Here is a 22,791-nt window from a genome sequence, read left to right as displayed (position 1 = left end):
GTGGGAGCAGCAGGGCGTCACCGCGGAGCCAGACCCAACCTTATATTGAACCAGTGCCTCTACCAAGTACACCACGCCTTCTGACCGCCCTTCGTCACGAGCAGGCTGAAGGTGCGCCCCGGGGATGATGGCCTAACTGCCCCTAATATCAACACAACAACGGAATGACTGCTGTAAATATTGCCTCGACCGTGCACTGGTCAACTGTGATGAAGGTTATGGCTGCGAGGGTTCAGACGCTGGAGTGTGAGCAGCGGGGGACGGGACAGGAGCAGTGCTACAGAACGGCGCTGCAAGAAACCCTAGTCGATATTGTAAAACTCTCTATTCTCTCACCATGACTATTCTCAGAGGCCACAGCGATAATTAGCCGGTTTTTCAAAAGTATTTCTCCTGTTATTAACGGAAGAAATCTCGTTACTCCGTCATTAAAACCTTAAAAACACATTTAAAAACCCGTATTATTTCAACTGGAGCCTTTTGAAAATAGTAGAGGTGCGGCGCAAAGGTGTAAGGACGATGCTGGACGGCTGGGCTGATAGAGACATGGGGAACACAACCCGTAGTACAGTACTCACCGATCTTCTTGTTGATGGAGATGGCGGGGCCCAGCTGGGAGTCGGAAAGCACGGCGGCCACGCTGAAGGTGTAGTCGGTGTTGGGGTGGATGCAGTAGTTGCACACTTCGGGGTTCAGGGTAAACTCACACTGCTCGCTGGTGCACTGGAGGGAGGGACAAGACGGGAAGAATGAGTGATGAGAGTAGTAGTAGTAGTAGTAGTAGTAGTAGTAGTAGTAGTAGTAGTAGTAGTAGTAGTAGTAGTAGTAGTAGTAGTAGTAGTAGTAGTAGTAGTAGTAGTAATGGTAAACAAGTAATCCCTGATAACAAGGCTTCTCTATTAACATTCCAGAATCCTTTTAGAAAATTCCTTACTACTCTTCATTTATGGCCAAGTCTCCTTAAGAATCGCTATATAAAGAGAGAGAGAGAGAGAGAGAGAGAGAGAGAGAGAGAGAGAGAGAGAGAGAGAGAGAGAGAGAGAGAGAGAGAGAGAGAGAGAGAGAGAGAGAGAGAGAGAGTATAAAAACATAAGGCAGCCAGAAAGCCAGCGAGAAGATGGACAATAAGCTATAAAGATAACGAAAGGATTTTTAAGTAGGAAAGGGCTGCAGTGAGGAGGGCTCGGGAGATAAGGAGGGGAGGAGATGGTAGCCGGTGGCCGAAAAAGGGGTGTGGGGAGGAAAGGGTATACATGGGCCAACCGTGAAGGTCAGAGAAGGGGGAGAGGGGGAAGGGGGCAACAGTCCTGCCTCATAAATAACTTAAAGTAATAAAAATTCATGAGAGAAAGTCTGACGGAGACACCAAGAATCCGTCATGGCGTCTCCATTCCCAAGCCTCAGCCACCACCACTCCGACACCTGTCCGCCTCACCACCTTTTGACCTTCCCTCCCCCCTCTCCCACCCTGTCGCTGAGAATCAAAACCAATAAATAAATAAGAGTCAGCACATTTCCTCACCTGCCTGAACACCTCAAACACTCCACTAAACACTCAATACAAGAAAATAAGAGGACTCCACATGGCTAATTCATCTACGCCAGGCAGCTCCTCATGACAACAACACACGCTTCCCTCAAACACTGCCACACTAAGTAGAACCTGAAAAAGCAACACTTATTCACCAGAGGACACTGAAACACTCCTCGAAAATCCAAGGCAGCAATACAAACTCTTGGTTCAACACTAACATAACCGCTCTCCACTTCCTTGACGCTAACACATCTACACAAACCTGTACGAAACTGAGAACAACACTTGCGTCACACACACGCCACTGAAACACACAAGGCAGCAATACGTGTTTTGATTTTGACACTGTAATCACCTTCCAAGTCTTCCTGACGCAAACATAACCAAGCTTGTGAAGAACTGCGAGCAACACAAACTACTAAAACACTCTTCTAAACCTATCACAGCAACACATAATCCTTTCCTAACACTATTAACATCTTTCAGTTTTTCTTGACGCTAACACATCAAAGTACATATAGAAAAAAAAAACAGGAAAAGAAAAGAGACATTCCACACATCATTAAAACACTCATTTACACCCGTGGCAACACACACTCCTACTGTGAGTCACCATTACATATATCTTTCTATTTTCTTTCTCACCCTGACACATCAATCTGAACAACTGAGAACAATATTCGCTCCCCACACTCCAATGAGACACTGAGCCCTCCTTTCACTGCTTTTTGGTGTATCCTTCCTCACTAATCAACTACTCTGATATATTTTTCTCTTATTCTTTCGCCACCTCCAACCGTTACACTGGATAGAATTTGTGTAATCTATCTGATGTATTTTTTCTTTTCTTTTGTAGACCTACTCGTGAACTGGCATCTAAGTGGGCCTTTTTGTTTTATCATTTTTGTTGCCCCTGGCCAGATTTCCCCTCTTACATTAAAAAATACGTATTAAAAGTCCATGTATTGTTTTTTCTTAGTCTTTTGAAATGTTGCTTATTGTAATGAAAGGTTTAAATACATTACAGCCATACTTATTACGTTAATTCCTATACTGAACCTACAAACATCCTTTCTAACACTCAAACTGTCACTAACCTACCCCAAAAAAAAAGAGTGTTTCCCTTTCAAATTACCTTAAATATCTTCTGCCTCTCCTTTCCTTCACTTTCCTTCACTTTTCCTTCTCCCCACACTCCCTTCCTTTCCCCCCTGACTCGTCCCACTCCACCCACCTGACTGAGACCTCCAATTAATCAACTCAGCGGTGACTTCATTAATAGGAAGTTCCCACAATGATCCTTGGTAAGTTCACGTCTTCACTACACATTGGCGGATATAATTAGGGAGTGTGTTAATTTCCGTGTTACGTTGACATTTCGATTTTCTCATGCTTTGTTCATTGTTTTCTATTTGTCTCTGTCTCTCTCTCTCTCTCTCTCTCTCTCTCTCTCTCTCTCTCTCTCTCTCTCTCTTATAATAGTCCTAAATATTCCTAAACTCTTTTCTCATCTCTATCACATAAGTCAACTTTTATTTTATTCAAAACCACTAAAAAAAACTTACCAATGGCCATCACGTCTGCATTGTCTAACTTTACCTAGCAATACTCCTGTTCTCCACTTCTAGCCATTACTAACTTCATCTCTTCTGTTCTCTTATGTATGCACTGTCTGACTTTAACAAAAAAAAAAAAAAAAAAAAAATACAACTGTTCTTCTTCTTCACTTCTAGCCATCACGAACCATCTCACCTCTTCTGTTCTCTTACCTTCATCTCAGTGTCGTAGGAGACAGAGCCGCCGAGGAGCACCAGGATGTAGGAGGTAATGTCACCCTTGCAGGCAGGTCGGTTCCACTGCAGCACAACGTTGGAGAGACGCTCGTTCACGGTGAGGCTCCTTGGCTTCAGGTGCTCGGTGCTGTCAGCTGAGAGAGAAGAAAAGATGATGTGTGACTTGGTATTTCAGTGACCAATGAGATTAATAAACGTTGATTCGGAGATATAGTAATGTTTGCAATTTATTTTACTTGAGTTTCGTGTATTTGTGGTCTGCAACTAATTAACTATGTAGATAGCTGACTTACTACCTACATACCTAGCTGGCCATCTGTTTACCTGCCTACTTACTTAATAACGTACCTACGTACTTATCTATCTACTTAGCTAACTAACGGTAAGATGTTATGACGTGAGTGAGTAAATGAGTGTCAGGAGAAGGCCACGACTGAAGGTTGGAGAAGCAAAGGGGTATTTAAGGAAGAATTAATGAAGGAGAGAGAGAGAGAGAGAGAGAGAGAGAGAGAGAGAGAGAGAGAGAGAGAGAGAGAGAGAGAGAGAGAGAGAGAGAGAGAGACAAAGGCGGTAAAAACTGTTGAAGGTCATTTTCTGAAGTCCAAGGATTTCTCATCAATTATAATTATTGTGACAAACAAAAGTTTCCTAAAGATTTTTTTTCCACTAGTGATTGTCTGACGCATTATTCAAAAGATGAAGGCCTACTGGGAATGAATTAATAGATGAAGTTAAAGACTCATTTGTGTAAATTGACCTCTTTTAAAATGAAAAGAAAAAAAAAACATACAAGGAATCTGAAATCTACTTCCGTTTATATTATTGGAAAAACAAAGAAAAAAGTGACACACAGACATACAGATGGGTGGGTGATTCAATATAGACCCCAAGATAAATATTAACAGTTGAACAGACAGACAGGCATAGATACAGCGATGAAGACAAAGAGCTAAGCAAATTGAGCCACAAATTGATTAAGTTAAAGCATTTGATCATATTCTGTCGTGTTTCATCTTAAAGAATTATGGCTTCTCTTTTTTCCAGCTACAGTGGGTAACAGCACCAGCACACTTGGCCCAGCAGGTGATGTCATATTGTATGGAATGTCTCAATAAAGAAATAAACAAACCTATCACAATCTCATTTCTTCCTGGTCTTTGTGGAACTCTTGATGTTGAAATAGTTGACGAATCCACACATTAATAAAAACATACGTAAAAATTTTCCTATAAAAAAGTAAATAAATATAAAAACTACCATATAACTACCACCACCTGTCACATCCTCTTTTCTTCATTGTCTTTATGAAACTGTTGATGTTAAAACAATTCATGAGTTCATACATTAATAAAACATACGTAAATTTTTTTTTCTTTCATCCTAACTTTTATAAAACAATCCTCTTCCTTCTGGCGCATACAAGACAAGGCATTTGTACCATTCTTTTGATTAACTTTCTCGGATGTGCTCGAGGAATGGCATCTAAGTAGGCCTTTCTGTTCTATCGTTTCTGTTGTCCTTGCCCAGAATTTCCCCTCTTACACACACAAACACACACACACACACAAAAAAAAAAAAAAACATTAATTTCTACTTGATTCATGTATACCAGGAATTCACTTTTTACTTTGTCATACTTGGGGCGACTCCATTGACCTAAGGAAGCATCAATTCAGTGTCATAGTTTCGGCAGTGCTCTTGTCAAGGTGAGCACAGGGAAGGACAAGAGTGAAGGTGAGGAGAGGCAGGTAAGGATGTTCAAGGACACGCATGATAAACCAACTGTTCTCGTCAGCCCTGTATGAGTTTGTTAGATGCAACGTAACTTGACTATATTTCCAGTGTGTGTGTGTGTGTGTGTGTGTGTGTGTGTGTGTGTGTGTGTGTGTGTGTGTGTGTGTGTGTGTGTGTGTGTGTGTGTGTGTGTGTGTGTGTGTTAAAATGCTAGTCACCCCTTTAAAAATTGGCTTCAGTACAGAGAGAATGGTGAAATCTAAGGAGGACTTACACAAAGACAACACGGCACATTTTTCTTTGTATGTTTTTATGTTTTTCTTCACACCGACATTCTGAACATGCATCTACGATAAGGTGGCGAAAATGGCCTTTCATTTTAATAGGAAGAGCTGAACCTCCTTCTCTGAGCTAACACCAAGCTATCCATCAAGACAAAACGAAGCATTAATCCTTTCAGTGCCATGATTGCTCTTTGTTAACATTCTATGGACAGAAAAATAGAGTTAAGATGGTGATTTTGTCTCTCCTACGTATGGAACTATTTGAGACATTGTTACGAAAAAAATAGTCCAAGTATTATTAGTGATCTTTAGACTACAGAACTGTTTAAGGGATTGTAGCAGAAAACAAATAAGACTTTGGCTATATAATTATCTGAAACTGGAGAGCAAAAATGAATATCTAATATCTATTCTACAGAACTTCTTAAAGTGACTAGTGCAAAAATAGATAATTCCTTGACTGTATCACTGTTTAAGACACTGTGATGCCAAATAGTCAATGCCAAGGCTACAAAACTATTCAAATAACTGTCATATAAAAATGGAGAAGACTATGAAACTATTTCTAAGACGATACTGCTAAAAACGCTACATAAATATTCCAAATACTGTTTATATAGAAGTATGTCTAAAAATGTGTGATTATCTAAAAAAAAATGTTAGAAAAATAGTAAGACAATTGTGTAGCAGTGAACATGATAAAAAGAACACCACCATCAACAAGCGAGGGAGACTCACCGCCCTTCTGGCAGATCATGTACTGCAGGGTGTGGTCGGCGGGGTAGGGCTGCAGCTTGTAGCGGTAGGAGGTGTCAGGGAAGTCGTCAAGCATGGCAGCGATGGAGGCTCCGTACAGGCTGGTGGGCAAGGCGTTCCATTCGTTGGTGGAGGCGACCTGGGGAGGAGTGACGTAAAATGAACGCTATGTGTTGCAAGTACTTGAATATGATAACATAACAAAATAGGTGAAGCTGCAAGATGTCTTCATTCTTACATGCACGTGGCAGTAACTGTAACTCTGTATGTAAAATTAATGTTGTGTTGCAGGTACTTGAACATAATAACATAACAAAATAAGGGAAACTGCAAGAAGGCGTCAGTCTCTGTATCTGTAATTCAACAGTTATGTATGTGTCAATAAGACAATTACCGTTGTTTATGGTAGATGAACGAACTGAGAAAGTGGATTTTCTAAGGAATGTAACGTTTCCTACAGCTTAGTACGAATTTATCATTTGAATCATTTGAAGCTTGGACTAAAGGCACATCACGTTAAGCAGGTGTACATTTGACATGAAAATCAAATGTTTATATTGCATTACAGTCTGAAACATGGGTGACAGGACATAGCCTTGCATATAGGGAAGGTGTGAGAGTTGCTAAGAATATCAACGTGATGAGAGGCGTGAGGGATTACCAGTGAGGAGAGGATGTAAACAAGGCGAACCACTCAAAAAGGACAAAAAAAAAAAGAAAAAAAAGAGAGAAAAAGAGAAAAGAGGGAAAGGACAGAGATGAGGGAATACAATGTCCAATGAAAGTAATTTAATACTAGCTGGAAGGAACCTAAGTAATGAGTATGGAAGAGTAACATATTAAGAAAGGGGAGGAAATGGAGAGAGAAGAGAAGGAACAAACCTGGGCAGCAAACTGACAAACATACTACGCTAACTCTTCATGTGCTTTGCCTTTCCCTCAACCATTATGTTCTCTGGTTTACTAAGAATGTCATGAGTGAAGTTTTATAAGGAGACGGTCAACGCACCACAGAACTTGAAATTGAGGGCAAGCTGAACACAGTGGAAGCGGGTGTGGTATACTCGTGCGTTACTTGTCTACTGGCCATGACTACCGTTAAAGGAAGAAGACAATGGAGCAGAGCAAATGAAAGGTCGTGGATATTAACTATTTCACTCTAATATGCAGCAACTCACAGCACTAAAAGCAACGCATGAAATCTCTATAAACACAAGAATGACGAGTAAAAATAATAAAAAGAAAGAGTACATTTTGCATTTTCTAGGTACAATATTTAGAGGCAGTTGTAGACTAAAAATTGGATGTCTCAGCGTGATAAATAATTAAAGATGTGTCAAAAAGCAAAGAAAGGGTTAAGGTAAAAGATTTCCAGTATGCCCGTGGACATGAGTGAATGAGTGGACGAGGTAGTGAGGTCATGAAGTGGTGAGGGCGAGTGCGAGGCTACCAGAGTTACAAGGTGAGGAGTTGAGTGCGGTAAGGAATGCTGTGAAACACTCAGACAAAATCAGCATTACTCAACAGTCGCCGTGGTGGAGGTCTTGCTACTCGCCATGTACTGGACAATTACTCCAAATGTTTTATCTTCTTCATGCTTTCATTTTTTTCTCTAGCGTTTCTATATAAACCAACATTTTTGTAGTGAATGAGACCCGTGTAGAGAAATAACGCCTAGTCAGCCTTGGTGGGTCAGGCTTTCATTGTTCTTCCTGAAACACGCACTTCAGCAAGAACCCGAAGGACAGACACGCCCGGACCACCTACTCGGTGCGGCGCGGGACGGGACACGGTGATAGTTCAAGGCGGCTCAGCTTTGAACTGTTCCTGTGATGTCCTTTGGTGTCACGTTCTGCTGCAGGATGTTGCCATGCCATTAGATCATTCAATTAAACTATTGCATGATTCATCTGTTTAGCATTACAAAGAGAAAAGAAGAGACAAAACAAAGGCAGATTTCTTCTCTCTCGTGTCTCTGAGGTTACTCCAAATTACTCCAAACATGTGATGTGAATGCCTGGCCTCCATCCCCTCCAGTCATCCGATCCGGCCACTTCCCAGGGCTGGACTTCACGGAAAAGGAAATTCAACGATAACTTAGTAAATGAGCATCGTGGATCGGGTGCAAACATGTCTGGCCTCTGCTCTCCTAGTGCCCTCATAATGAAGTCAGCAGAACACAACCATTGCTTCGGTCCATGCCGCTGCCTGCTGTCGATCAGCGAGACATTCTGGCGTCATTAAATGCATCTGTTTTTATCACAGTTTTTCCTCTTACATGCGAACCAACAAACCAGTCCAAGGTGATAATGCCAGTGTAACCTCAAGGCCTCAGGTTCCAGCGTTAATGAATTAAAAAGTGTTGGAACATTGTCGAAAAATTACGTTAAGAAGACAGTCAAGGCAATGACTGTTACAAGCGTCACAAGGAAATGTTACAGCAGCCTCTGATACAGACAGGCTTGCAGCGCCTCAACATGTGATCCCACTGGAATAAACTACATGATCCAATGAATAATGGATTGCTTCACCACACGGTCTCCTTCACTGGAAAATGGGAGATTAAAAAGAAGCATTCATTAATTCACTAGATGTGCTTTTAGTGAGCACTGCATTCTTCAGAAGTTAAGCAGGCAATCTACCGTAAATTTTGTTCCGCGAAGTTTGCGGGCCACTCCTACTTCATAAGCTGACGGTGTTTGAGGGGCGTGATGTTCGAGATTCACATCCCCTCCGTAACAAGACCAGCGGGCCTATCTACTGCCACGCAACTTATGTCAAGTATCTTAGCAATATACTCGTTTCGCTCTATCTCTAACAGGATTGTACTTGCTATTACTTTACTACCGGTGATTTTCAGATATGAATTAAAGTAATATTTGAAGGTCATTCGTGAAATAGTACATTTACTACACTCGTTAATGTTTATGAAGTTTAAGAAGAAGCAAGAAACAATGATAAATAATTTCTTGCTTTGTAAATAACAAGACATATTTCCTTCTTGGAAATTACGATAGAATAGTAATACAGCGTCTCCTGGTGAACAACTTACCGACTGCCAGTCACAGAAGGCGTTGCCCTCGCAGCCAGAGCCATCAGCATACAGCCAGTTAGCGGGAGAGTCGCAGCCATTCCTGCAATACACAGAGCATTAGTGATGCCATCCTGCCGCTCACACACAAACACAACACACTAAAAAAACCCTCTAACATTTACAGACTATAGGAAAATTTTGGACAGTACAAAAAGCCATTAATGTTACAAAGGGAAATACAAATCGGTGTTTGGTTAAGGACATCTAACGTTCTACTTCCTCTCTGACTGTTTAACCCCTTTAGTACCAGGACGGGTTTTCATATTAATTCTAGTTAATATTTGGTGATATTATGCAGCTTCAGAAACTTATGTTGGAATTAAAGAGCAAAGACTAACCATTCATCTTTTCACCTCCATAGACCCTTTCTAATGAAAATACATTCGTCTAATCATACCCAAAAAATCTTGGTAAAAATGTCTCGGTATTGAAGGCATTACAATAAGAATATAAGATTGCCATACTGAAATTAACAAAATAAATGGTAGCTACTCGTATATGAAATAACGATAATAATAATAATAATAATAGTAATAATAATAATAATAATAATAATAATAATAATAATAATAATAATAATAATAATATCAATAATAATAATAATAATAATAATAATAATAATAATAATAATAATAATAATAATAATAATAACAATAATAAGATAATAATAATAATAATAATAATATGGCAGTGCAGGTCACGGGTCACATGGTCAAATATGTCATACAAACACACCAAACAAAAAAAATCTGGTGAAAGTGAAAACAGACAGCATGACAAGCCAAGCTCCCCTGGGCGTCAGTACTCAAGTCATAGCAGTAGTACTGGTTTTTGTCATTCTTAAGGATTTTTGCAGTGATGGTGGCGGCTCTGCAGGCAACGTTTGCTGGCGTGAGTCAGCATCGCGGCGCGGGAAGAATAACAGACAGCAGCGAGGCGGAGAAAACTTGAGAGGGAAGAAGTGAGATGAAGAGTGAGAGGTGAAATTCTTCCCTTCTTTTTATCCTTCTTTGTAACCCGGATGTCACAGGCGCTGGTAGTCTTTGTGCAGCGTTGAAGAATTCCTATTTTATCAATTATTATGAACACCATTATTTATTTATTTATTTATTCTTTTTTTAATAATTAAGGTCCGGCAGTATTGAAATATCGGTCAACATATCTGTTATCGCAAGATTTTTCCACAAAGCTACAAAACCTCAAGAATTCTTACTCACCACAAGAAGCAAGAGACAGAATTAAATACCAAAGCGACGAGGGACACAACGAATTGTACACTGGTATTTTCTTTCACTCTTGTGGTTAAAACCACATGCTTGCATGTGATAAATATCGCACTTTCTTAAGAATAAAAGAAGCTTGCGTGGTGTGAGGAGATGACTGGAGCACGAAGATCTACAAACATGAGACTACTCTTAAATTTCTCCATTACTTTATCGCGGGATGGAGATTAGGTGAGAAGTAATATTAATTTCATTCTTCTTACATAAAACAAAATAGAAAATAATGATAATGAAAATTCTGTTACATTTTTTTTCAATATTGAGTGATAGATAATGACTAAAACTGAGGCCCTGTTTCCCCAGTACCGCCACGAGCAGCTGCCTCCTGAATTGAGACTAGAGAAAAGTAAGGGAAACTCAGCGCCGATGTAATGTGAGGTTTGGTGACACGGTTTATTCAAATGGTCACGGGTGGCTCGCGGCGGAGAGAAGGAGGGATGGAGAGCGCCTGGCCAACCTGTACTGGAGTGGCTTTCATACTTTTTATCCCAGTGTCTTCAAGCGATGTGCAATAATTTCCCCTCCCTCTTCCATGTTGAGAGTGCCATGAGTTTCTACGCGTGAATCCTCTTTTTGCCCATTCTATAAAAGGCAAAATTTCTCTCTCTCTCTCTCTCTCTCTCTCTCTCTCTCTCTCTCTCTCTCAACACTTTAGTCCATATTCTGAAACCCTTGTGCATCGCTCTCAAAAGGTTTTACTTGATGTTACACGTTTTCTTTCTTTTTTTTTTTTTTCAAGAACGTTTCTACAATTGTAGTGACAGATAGTAACATTCTACCTTATCAACTAAAGAAATCGTCTTGAGATCGCGGCTTATCATCTCTGTGGCCTTTAAAAATTGTCGTGGTGTGAGGACAAAGTGTTTTTCTACTTGATGTTACACTGTTTTTTTTTTTTTTTTTCTTTTTAATGTAGCCTTTGATGGTGAGAGAACAAGGCGTTTCTGAATGCAAGCCTTAATGAAATGTTGGAACTTTATTCACACTTCCGGACCTTCGCTCACATCACCAGCTGAACCCTGATGATCCTCTCTATCCTATGGACCAGACCTCAGTGTAGCGTAGTCCATAAAAAGAACATAAACTAAAGTAATAAAATCAAAGCAGCAAGCAACAACACCACCGTCCACGTATCTCGCCAGGACGGTGCGTGTGGAAAATAAGAGGAAGACTGTGAACCAATGATGATGTCTAAAATGCGGCCACTTGAGATATGAGACTCGTGTTCTAGATTCCTGTGCTGAGGTAACGAGGAGGGAAGAAGTGGAAGAAGTAGTAAAATGTAATAATAGTGTACGAGCATCGCGAATCGCTTTTGTACCGCAGATTAATTTAGCCTTCAATTCGGCACAGTTACGCCACATTAAGCTTCCTTCTTAGTTACAAGGTATTTTAGTCTTACTTTTGCATCTAGACTTGCCTGTAGCAGCGAGAGAGAGAGAGAGAGAGAGAGAGAGAGAGAGAGAGAGAGAGAGAGAGAGAGAGAGAGAGAGAGAGAGAGAGAGAGAGAGAGAGAGAGAGAGAGAGAGAGAGAGAGAGAGAGAGAGAGAGAGAGAGAGAGAGAGAGGGGGAGAGAGAGAGAGAGAGAGAGGGAGAGAGCCAACAAATCTGAGTCAAAATGTCGATCAACCAATATTTATCGTACTAACACGTCAGCCAATTTGTACTACTACTACTACTACTACTACTACTACTACTACTACTACTACTACTACTACTACTACTTCTACTACCACCACTATTATTACTACTACTACTACTACTACTACTACTATTACCACCACTAGCATTACTACTAACATTACTACTTTAACTAATACTACTGTCACATACTATTCCTCCTCCTGATCCCCCTCTTACCACAACCACCGCTACTACCCCCCACAACAATATCAACATCAACCACTACTACTTCCACAACAACTACAACCACAACAACAACAACTACTACTACTACCACCAATACTAACTAACTAACTATTACTACTACTACTACTACTACTACTACTACTACTACTATTACAATTACTTCTACTACTACTTCTACTACTACCACCACAACAAACAGCCCATCATACGTACTGGCACATGAGACCGATGAAGGCGCGGCGGTACTTGGAGTCAACGGCCTCGCTGAGATGTGGCTCCAGGAGGGTCTTCATAAAGTTATGGATCTGTGGGCTCTTGTCTGCCGCCAGCACTGCTCCCTCGCCCTGACACCTGCGGGAAGGGGACGAGGTGAGCCAGGCGAGACGGAAGGTGTGGCAGGGGAAGGATGCAACAGAAAACGGGGAGAGTTGAAGGAGAGGTGAAAGGAAGTGGATGAAAAGGATGTGAGAGATATCCATGTTGTTTTTCTTTCTTTTTCTGAAGGTGTGAGGTTAAGGAAGGGAAGGGATGAGGAGTGAAGGGTCAGGATGTGTTACTGTAGGAGGTGTGAGGTAAAGAGCTGCTGAGGATGGTGGTGGTGGTGGTGGTGGTGGTGGTGGTGATGATGATAATAATAATAATAATAATAATAATAATAATAATAATAATAATAATAATAATAATAAGAAGAAGAAGAAGAAGAAGAAGAAGAATAACAATAATAACATTTTCTTCTTAGTTTTCTTATCATCGCCATCATTATAATTACTATCATTACCACCATCATCATGACCATCATCATCATCATCATCATCATCCCAATAATACGAAACGAAAGTGAAAAAGAGAGATAAGAAAAGAAAAAAAAGATATAAAAAAAATCAAATATGTTTACAGAGCGTACCTCGGATGAATATAACATTATTTTACGATGACACAAATGGTAAGGGGTACAGGAGGCGTGAGGGAAGATGAGGCGGGGGCGAGGAGGGAGGGACTGCAAGGTGAAAGTGAAGGAGAAAAAGGTAAGCAAAGGGAACAAAGGAAAGGCAGAGAGAGAGAGAGAGAGAGAGAGAGAGAGAGAGAGAGAGAGAGAGAGAGAGAGAGAGAGAGAGAGAGAGAGAGAGAGAGAGAGAGAGAGAGAGAGAGAGAGAGAGAGAGAGAGAGAGAGAGAGAGAGAGAGAGAGAGAGAGAGAGAGAGAGAGAGAGAGAGAGAGAGAGAGAGAGAGAGAGAGAGAGAGAGAGAGAGAGAGAGAGAGAGAGAGAAAAGGAGAGGTCGTGGTAGGAGAAACGTGAGTGGAATATGAAAAAGAGATGTGAGAAGTTGGAGGAGAGGAAAGAATGGCGCTGAGAAAAAATGTATTCATGACACTGTGACATCACCTTTACCAGTATGACACCAGCAGACACATGGGCAAGGTAGACAGGCCTATAAACCTTCAGCCCCTTCCCTCCCTCCCCCTTCACCTCTCCCTTCTCCCATCCTTCACCTTAAACCCTAATAAATCTACCTCCTCCTTGACCCACCACCCTTCAAGCTCACCCTTCCAGCACCACGACCTCCAGGCCTACACGGTATCCTTATCCCTCCAGCTTCTCTCCAGCTTACTCTTCCTCATCCTTCCAGCTTATCCAGGTATTATCCTCCCCCATCTGAGTACCGTCCTGATCCATCTTCCACCACAACCCTCTCCTCTGTAGGCCTTCCAAAAATCCTCATCCATCTCCAGCCAATTACTGTGCTTGACTTGATCATTCTAATCCTATTCGACCCTTGATTTATCTTAGCAGGTTTATGTTCTCTATATTTTTTTCTCCTTATGATTTTACTTGTAGCTTGTATTAGGTGGAAGGAATGGGAAAGGGCGTGGAGGAGAATACGTAAAGAGGTTTTTCAAGGGAGAGCAAGATGTGTCTGCTAGTGATTGGATGAATGAAGCTAAGAAGTGAAGAGGATAAACTGATGAGGGAGATGGGTGGGACGAGGTGGAAGGAATGGGTAAGGGCGTGGAGAAGAATACGTAAAGAGGTTTTCAAGGGAGGGCAAGATGTGTCTGCTAGTGACTGGATGAACGAAGCAGAGAAGTGAAGAGGATGAACCAGGGAGTGGGACGAGTAAAGACATACTTAGTAAAGAATGAAAACTATTCTAACAGGTAGCTGATGAATAAATTAATAAACATTGCACTGACAGGTAAATTGCAGTTCAAATAGCAAGTCAGCAAACACTGGCCAACACACAAATACATCAACATGACAGGTGATAGATTGACAAGCAGAGGAGTCGGGTAAGATGGCAGACTCACATCCTCTGGGCGGCGGTGAAGTCAACGGGGGTGTCGGTATTGAGCACCTTGTAGCACTGCCCCTGGAACTTGGTGTAGCCAGACGAGCACACATCTGTTGGGGGAGGAAGCAGTTACTACCACGCACTGGGTCACGGGACATGAGGAAGAGAAGCTTAGGTGTAATAATGGACGGAAACCAAGTAACAAATCACACTTCCATCCACTTCAACCTTCATTTTCCCTCAATTCCTTCAAGTTCTCTGATTTGGTAAGTGTCTTCAAACTGTCAGATTTTGTAAGTGAACCGTCCACAGACCACAAGACTTAATATTGGGAAAAAGAAAACACAAAACACAAAACACAGTGGAAGAGAGTGGCAAAACTAACTCAACTTTTGGCAATAACGAAAAACTATTATATTTACTCATTACTTTCTATCTTTTACATCTACTGGTGGCGTTTCTCCAATACTATGACCCTACTTCCAATATTCTGATTCCTGATATCTTTCCAGCGTTCACAGAGCACATATGGGAAGCAAAGGTATGTGCAAGGAATGGGAGATCATGAGCTGCGGGGCACAGGTCAGGGTAGGTGGTACAGGTACGGGGATAAACTTGGCAGTGGATGGTAAAGGTGATACAAGGGGATACAAGGGTGGTACAAGGGGATACAAGGGGGTGCAACGGTCAGGGACGAGACACAAGTGTATATACAGAAAGTAATGGGAAAAAATGCGATAAATAAAGATAAACACATGATGCCACAAAGTTTTAAGAGGAAAGGATCATAAAAGTTTGAGAACTAGACATGCAAATATTGGTCTGAGTAAAACAGACTCTTAACCATAGAAACAGAAAAAGAGAAGAGTAAAATAAAGAACAGATAGATAGATAGATAGATAGATAGATAGATAGATAGATAAATAGATAAATAAATAAATAAATATATAAATTAATAAGTAAATAAATAAGTAATTAAATTGATTAATTAATTACTAAATAAATAAACAAATAAATAAATAGCAAGATAACTTACAATCGTCAGCAAATAAGCTTGACTTTCATTATAGCAGAAGCACGAACATTAGAATCAATCTGACCAACATTTTGAGTTGCCCTTCATCACACACGAGAGAATCAAAGGTAACGCTTCCATTATGCAATCCACACGGACATAAGATAATACCTCGACAAAAAAAAAAAAAGGCTCAAGCAAGGCTCCTCTCCTCGCCGCCGCAGTCAGTTATGTGGGAGAAAAACCGTAAAATGAGACAAAAAAGAAATGATTCTCGCTTTCACGTTCGTCACGATAGTCGTCAAATGCTCACGTGAGAAAGGAAAAGTGAGACGTGATGATATGGATGACATTTAATTTGCCTTTATTCTTAACCCCTTCAATACTGGGAGACATTTTTACCTTGAGATTTGTGTACGATAAAACCATTGTATTGACATTAGAAAGGGTCTATGGAGATCAGAAGATTAATGGCCACATAAGTTTCTGAAGCTGTATAATATCACCAAACAGTAAGCAGAATGAATGTGGAAACACGCCACGGTGCTCAATGGTTTAATCAGTAAGTAAAAAGTCTAGCCAAAGATGACAGAAAAGAAGAGGATATTATGAAAAGAAAGTATGACGTCATATTAATTACAACTTACAATAAACAAAAAGTAGGAGAAGGAGAAATTTGTCCCTACAGAGCTCGCCAGTTTCAGTTCCTTTTAATTCACGCAGTTCAAATTGTAGAAATGAAAGGAAACTGAATTATAAACATATTTCTAGACTCAATAATTCGCCTCTTGAAACAGCTCAGGTCGTGAAAATGAAGACAGACTTATTCAAAACATATTTCTTATAATGAAGCTCGTCTCTCTCTCTCTCTCTCTCTCTCTCTCTCTCTCTCTCTCTCTCTCTGTGATGAAGGTTGAATAGCTGAACAACTAGTTTGACTTAATTAAAATGGACTCTGATGGAGAATGGGTGTCTCACAGGGCCACCTCAAGGAAACTCAGGAAAATATTATCCTGTTGATATTCCGACACCCTAGGGCCTAGAATATCAAATTAATAACATACTATACTTGAAATCATAACTTATACAGAGAGAGAGAGAGAGAGAGAGAGAGAGAGAGAGAGAGAGAGAGAGAGAGAGAGAGAGAGAGAGAGAGAGAGAGAGAGAGAGAGAGAGAGAGAGAGAGAGAGAGAGAGAGAGAGAGAGAGAGAAAGGGTAGGTGGTGAAGGAGAACCAGTGAGTATTAAGAAAGAAAATAAAGGAACAATGTGAGGAACTGGAAATAGTAAGAGAACACAGGAAGGTTGAAAATACATGACTAACGGTGAACACACACACACACACACACACACACACACACACACACACACATACCCTCCCCCTCCTGCAAACATAAAGCGGATGTGTGCTTGCTGCTGCTAATCATAAGTACCGTATTCAAAAAGACGTGTGAGGATGGGGCAGCGGGGTGTGGGGGAGAGGACAGGGCGTTGGGGTGACAGAGGGGATATGCGGTGGGGGTATGTTGAAGGGAAGAATGGGAGTCGGAGGGGGGTGAGGAGGGAGTGTGTTTGAAGTGCAGAGGAGTGTTGGGTTAGGAGGAGGTTAGGGGGGAGAGCAAGGTGGGTAGAGAGGGTGTGGGAGGGCGGGGGCATGGGGGTGTGGTTGGAAGGGGTAGGGTCTCACCACTCTGAAGTGAACATTCCGCTACCCTGCGAGGCTGACGCGGCCCTGAGGCAGTGGCAGAGGTGCGGGGCGCCATGAAGGCGCTTTCTTGGCGCAGGGGTCCCAGGGTCACATTCCGGCGGGGACTCTTTGCTGGACTAGCCACAGCCCACACGGACACGCATACGCACACACACACGCAGACTCCTAACACACACGCAGCTACAATTGAGCGCTGCCTGTCCTTCTGAAGGAGGAGCATGGCAGGACGTGCGCGTGTGTGTCAGGACTATTTCCAGTGTGGCTGCATGTTAGGCTGTTTATTGAGAGAGGGAGGGAGTATCGCTCCTTCACGGCAGGGATTAAATGCTACCTGGCGTCCTTGGTGGCGGAGCGGTGGTGACAAGTCCTCCTGCCACTGCCTGTCCGCTGCCGGTGCACCGCCAGGTAGCCGTGTGCACTGTGCAGGCATTAGGAGGAGCTGCGTCACGCCATCAAACTTTTGCATATTCCTATCACGCGGAGCCCTGTCTCGCGTGCACGACCTCCGTGGCGTTATCATGTTCCAAGTCTTCACAGCGCTGCGTGTTGCCTTCATGGGCGGTTCCTGAGGACACGGCTAACGAGTTTTTATGGAGGTAGTTTTTTTTCTATTTATTTTTTGTCCGCGTGATGTTGATGATGGGCTGTGTTTATGTCCCTCTGATTCCATCCCTTCACCAGCGCTGCATAATGAGGCCAGACCCACGACGCCCCGACAGACCCACGAGGACACCTGCTGGCGGCCATGAAAGGCGTGTGTGTGTGTGTGTGTGTGTGTGTGTGTGTGTGTGTGTGTTATTCACCACAGTCGTCTGTTGGTTACCCAGCCAGCATTTTCCCTACGGAAAGAGCTCAGAGCTCATAGTAACCGATCGTCGGGTGTGTGTGTGTGTTTCACTATTTGATCTGCTGCAGTCTCTGACGAGACAGCCAGACGTTACCCTACGGAACGAACTCAGAGCTCATTATTTCCGATCTTCGGATAGGCCTGAGACCAGGCACACACCACACACCGAGACAACAAGGTCACAACTCCTCGATTTACATCCCGTACCTACTCACTGCTAGGTGAACAGGGGCTACACGTGAAAGGAGACACACACAAATATCTCCACCCGGCCAGGGAATCGAAACCCGGTCCTCTGGCTTGTGAAGCCAGCGCTCTAACCACTGAGCTACCGGTGTGTGTGTGTGTGTGTGTGTGTGCGTGTATGTGTGTGATTCAGATTCAGGTTCAGATTCAGATTCATTTTATTTTGCTCAGACTTTGTAAACAAAGTGTGTGTGTGTGTGTGTGTGTGTGTGTGTGTGTGTGTGTGTGTGTGTGTGTGTGTGTGTCCTCTGAACGTTCCCTAAGAAGCCCATGCCACACGTGCACGTCCTCACGGCCAAGGCATCGCGTGACCCATGACCCGGCCGCAACTTGTCGAGGAGAAACCCAACAGGCAGTGGTCGGCTCAGGCTGTTCTCTGGTCACGAGCGGAGCCTCTCAGAAGACCCACCGCCACAAGTACTCTACAGATTTGAGGTCTGGCATCTAGCGAAAGTTTGCTGAGTTTTCTCCCGCTCAAAAAGGTGGATAGAGAAAGAAAAGCTAGGTTTTATAACGAGCCTGAAACTCTTGGTTCTCGCAGACAAGGAGTGACACTTGTCGTGGACTGCAAAGTGGCTCTTTTTCACCCCTGAAGATAAAGAAACTTTCCATTGACGAATAAATTCTTAGAGAGAAATTTGATACATGGTTAAAATTGTATATTTCAAAGAAGGCAATTCCTGTCTTTGAGGATTGGTTCACGAATAGAAAAAATATATAACGTGGCGGTAGTAGTGGTGGTGGTGATGGCAGAATGGAGAGTTGGTTAGGCGGATGCAGGAAGAATAATAGACAGACGAGGAAGTTCTGAAGACGACAGACGACATTATAAAAGGAAGAAAGACAAGACGACCGGAAGAAGACGGAGAAATCGGTAAAGCGGCTGGGAGATTAGTGGGAGGTAATGTTCCCTGCAGGAATAGTGTCGTGCATCTAATCCAGCGGCAGAACATGACTCATACGGCGGTGCACGATTACTTTTTTTTTTCTTTCTAGGTAGATCATTCCCGAGGCACACCAGATCCGGCGGACACATTTCCCAGACCAGCTGACCGCCACATGAGCAACAAACCCGCCCACACATGTAAGACTCTCACGGACAGACAAGGCGGAAGTTCTAATGAGGTGATACGAGGTTGTCTATGAAATCAACACTTTTCTTTCTTATTAACATACTTTTTGAAACCAGTCATTTGTGTGATATTGTATTCGAAGCACTATTCTTCTCTCTTTCCTCTCCTTTCCTTTAATTGATCTCTTTATAAAATCGGCGACCACATGACACACAGCCACACACAGTAAACGAGAGCTGCACCACCGCCCATCACGCACACAGCCTGGTAACGCGGCTCCCTCCCTGCGCCCCTTCACTGGCGGGTTCAAGGTGGACCAGAAACTCATGGAGACTCATGACTTCAAGTGGTACTGTGTGTGTGTGTGTGTGTGTGTGTGTGTGTGTGTGTGTTAAAGTGATCGAGGGATTTAACACAATCTTTGAGGAGGAAAGATAAAAGCACTGAGGACGAGATAAAAAACTAAGCAAGAGATAATTAAAACTATCTATCGATTTACCTAACCATGTATCTACCTGCCTATCCATCTATCTACCTATCTGCCTATCCATCCATCCATTTTTCAGACTAAGGCTCCTACAACAGAAAGACGAGTCAAGACATTTTGCTCTCACTCAGAAGCTAAACAAATCATTTCACCAGTCAAGAAATACACAGATGACACCAAAAGACAGAGAAAAAAAAAAAAGATACCAAAAGAGAGAAAGACACACACGATTCTTAGCTACACGGTGCAAATTTGACGCATAAGGAAAGTAAGCAAGACGGTAATTCTAAGGTAAACAAGAGGGGCGCCACAACGCTTGGGATTTAGAAATGAGGACAGAGAAAGCAACAGGAAGCACAAGCACCAATACCTTCACACACACACACACACACACACACACACACACACACACACTAGATCCAGACTGTCGATGAGGAAAGATGATGCTTAATGAAAACGAGTTAGACACAGGAACGACGTGTGTGTGTGTGTGTGTGTGTGTGTGTGTGTGTGTGTGTGTGTGTGTGTGTGTGTGTGTGTGTGTGTTCATGTCTGTCTGTATATTTGTTTGTCTGGTTTACATTCACTCTCTCTCTCTCTCTCTCTCTCTCTCTCTCTCTCTCTCTCTCTCTCTCTCTCTCTCTATCTATCTATCTATCTATCTATCTATCTATCTCTATCTATCTATCTACATATTCATTAGCTTAGAATCCTTAGATGATAGGAAATAAAACCTGGAGGAGGAGGAGGAGGAGGAGGAGGAGGAGGAGGAGGAGGAGAACTAGGCAGAGAGCGCAGGTATATCCGGTCCACCTTGACCGCGGACCCTCATCTTTCCTATCCCTCCTTCGTCCTTCCCGTCCTCTCCCCTCCCCTCCCCTCCCGTCCCCATCTGCCTCCTATATCACTTTTACATATGGAAATTCACTACTCTTGTTTCTCCTTCCTCTTATAGTTTTATGTTTACTTTTACTAGTGTGGTCATGTTTGTTTAATTTTCCTTGCTGTTAAGTGTGTCTGATTATTTTTTTTTTTTCTAATTAATTGAAATCTTGTGACCTTGTGGTTCCTCTCCTCTTTGCCTATTGAGATTCTAGTGTGTCTGTCTCGTATATTATCCTTGTTCTCATTCCCTTGCTCTTCTTTCTCCACTTTCTCGCCTCTTAATCAGTACAAGTGCAATAATGTATGCTACTGTACTTTATTTATTTAACTATTTGAATTTAGCACGGCAGGAGAGGGTTGCGATATTAAGGCACTGATGTATAGGAGAATGAAGTCAGATGTTCATGTTTTCTTATATTTCTTGTTATTGTTGTTTGGTGTTACTCTTTTTCATTGTCTATAATAATCAAGCTGACTAAATATAAAGTTACTACTACTACTTCTATTACTACAACTACTATTACTACTACTACTACTACTACTACTACTACTACTACTACTACTACTACTACTACTACTACTACTACTACTACTCCTCCTCCTCTTCCTACCAATATTACTACTATTTCTTCTACTACTATAACCACCACCATTACTACCACCACCACCACCACCACCACCACCACTACCACTACTGCTACTACAACGACCACGGCAAGACATAAAAAACTAATACGAGTGACAAAGTTTATCGTGTTGTCAGCCCAGCCGTGCCACACAGTCACATCATCAGCGTACAATCGAGTCCTCCTTCATTCCTGCACCTTATTTGCCTTCCAAGTGAACCCGTCAAACCAGGCACAGGCAGGGAAGTCAATAAATATAGAGCCACCTGCCAATCCTCGTCCTTTTTTCTGTTCTTTTATTATTGTTATTATCATTACTATTATTTTTTTGTTATTTATATTATTGGTAATCTGGGTTGGGTTGGGTTCGGGAGGGGTGGTTGGGTTGGGTTGGGGTTGGGCTGGGTTGGGTTAGGTTAGGTTAGTTTAGGTTGGGTTGGGTTGGTTGTGTTGGGTTGGGTTGGGTTGGGTTAGGTTAGGTTAAGTTAGTTTAGGTTGGGTTGGGTTGGGTTGGGTTAGGTTAGTGTGGGTTGGTCTGGGTTATGTTTGGTTACGTTACGTTAGGTTAGTTTAGGTTGGTTCGAGTTGGTTGTGTGGGGTTGGGTTGGGTTGGGTTGGGTTGGGTTGGGCTGGGTTGTGTTGGGTTGGGTTAGGTTAGTGTAGAGGTCTGGGTTATGTTTGGTTTGGTTAGGTTAGGTTAGTTTAGGTTGGTTTGGGTTGGTTGTGTGGGGTTGGGTTGGGCTGGGTTGTGTTGGGTTGGGTTAGGTTAGTGTAGAGGTCTGGGTTATGTTTGGTTAGGTTAGGTTAGGTTAGGTTAGTTTAGGTTGGTTTGGTTGTGTTGTGTTGTGTTGTGTTGTGTTGGGCTGGGTTAGGTAAGTAAGTGAATACAGAACCCCATGCCAACCAACCCTTGCCTTTTCTTTTCTCTCTTTTCTTTTTACCTGCTTTTCTTTCTTATTTCCTGTATTGGTAACTTAGGTTAGGTTAGGTAAGCAAGTAAACACTCTTTTTTCTATTTTTCATCTTTTTATGTTATTGGTGTTTTTTTGTTATGTTATGTAATGTTACGTTAGGTTCAGTTAGGTGTGGTGAGTCAATGAACATAGAGCCACTCCTAACCCTTGTCTTCTTTCCTTCTTTTTATCTGTTTTCTTTATTTCTGGCATTGGTGATTGGTAGTCAGCAGGGACCGCCCTTCAAAATGCCTTCATCTGAGACAACGAGGTGAGTGAGTAGGAAAGCCAACAGAACGTGCTTTGTTATACAGC

At 42.2% G+C, this 22,791-nt stretch overlaps 1 protein-coding gene across 3 annotated transcripts in view; it reads right to left on the bottom strand.

Moving 5' to 3' along the window:
* Positions 1 to 22,791, bottom strand: part of LOC123517474 — a 117,213-nt gene that overhangs the window by 67,292 nt on the left and 27,130 nt on the right. For 2 of the 3 annotated variants that reach the window (XM_045277562.1, XM_045277563.1), the window contains exons 3-8: positions 14,654 to 14,747; positions 12,561 to 12,698; positions 9,154 to 9,235; positions 6,084 to 6,240; positions 3,304 to 3,461; positions 579 to 723 (exon numbers count right to left, since the gene is read on the bottom strand). In XM_045277562.1, coding sequence (XP_045133497.1) covers positions 579 to 723; positions 3,304 to 3,461; positions 6,084 to 6,240; positions 9,154 to 9,235; positions 12,561 to 12,698; positions 14,654 to 14,747 — 774 coding nt within the window. Of the gene's footprint in view, positions 1 to 578; positions 724 to 3,303; positions 3,462 to 6,083; positions 6,241 to 9,153; positions 9,236 to 12,560; positions 12,699 to 14,653; positions 14,748 to 17,338; positions 17,430 to 22,791 lie in introns of those variants that run through there. The other variant, XM_045277561.1, reaches the window with a different exon arrangement.

The sequence above is a fragment of the Portunus trituberculatus genome, chromosome 42 (assembly GCF_017591435.1).
Source record: "Portunus trituberculatus isolate SZX2019 chromosome 42, ASM1759143v1, whole genome shotgun sequence".
Classification (NCBI taxonomy): Eukaryota; Metazoa; Arthropoda; class Malacostraca; order Decapoda; family Portunidae; genus Portunus; species Portunus trituberculatus.
This window is presented reverse-complemented; position numbering and strand designations above follow the sequence as displayed.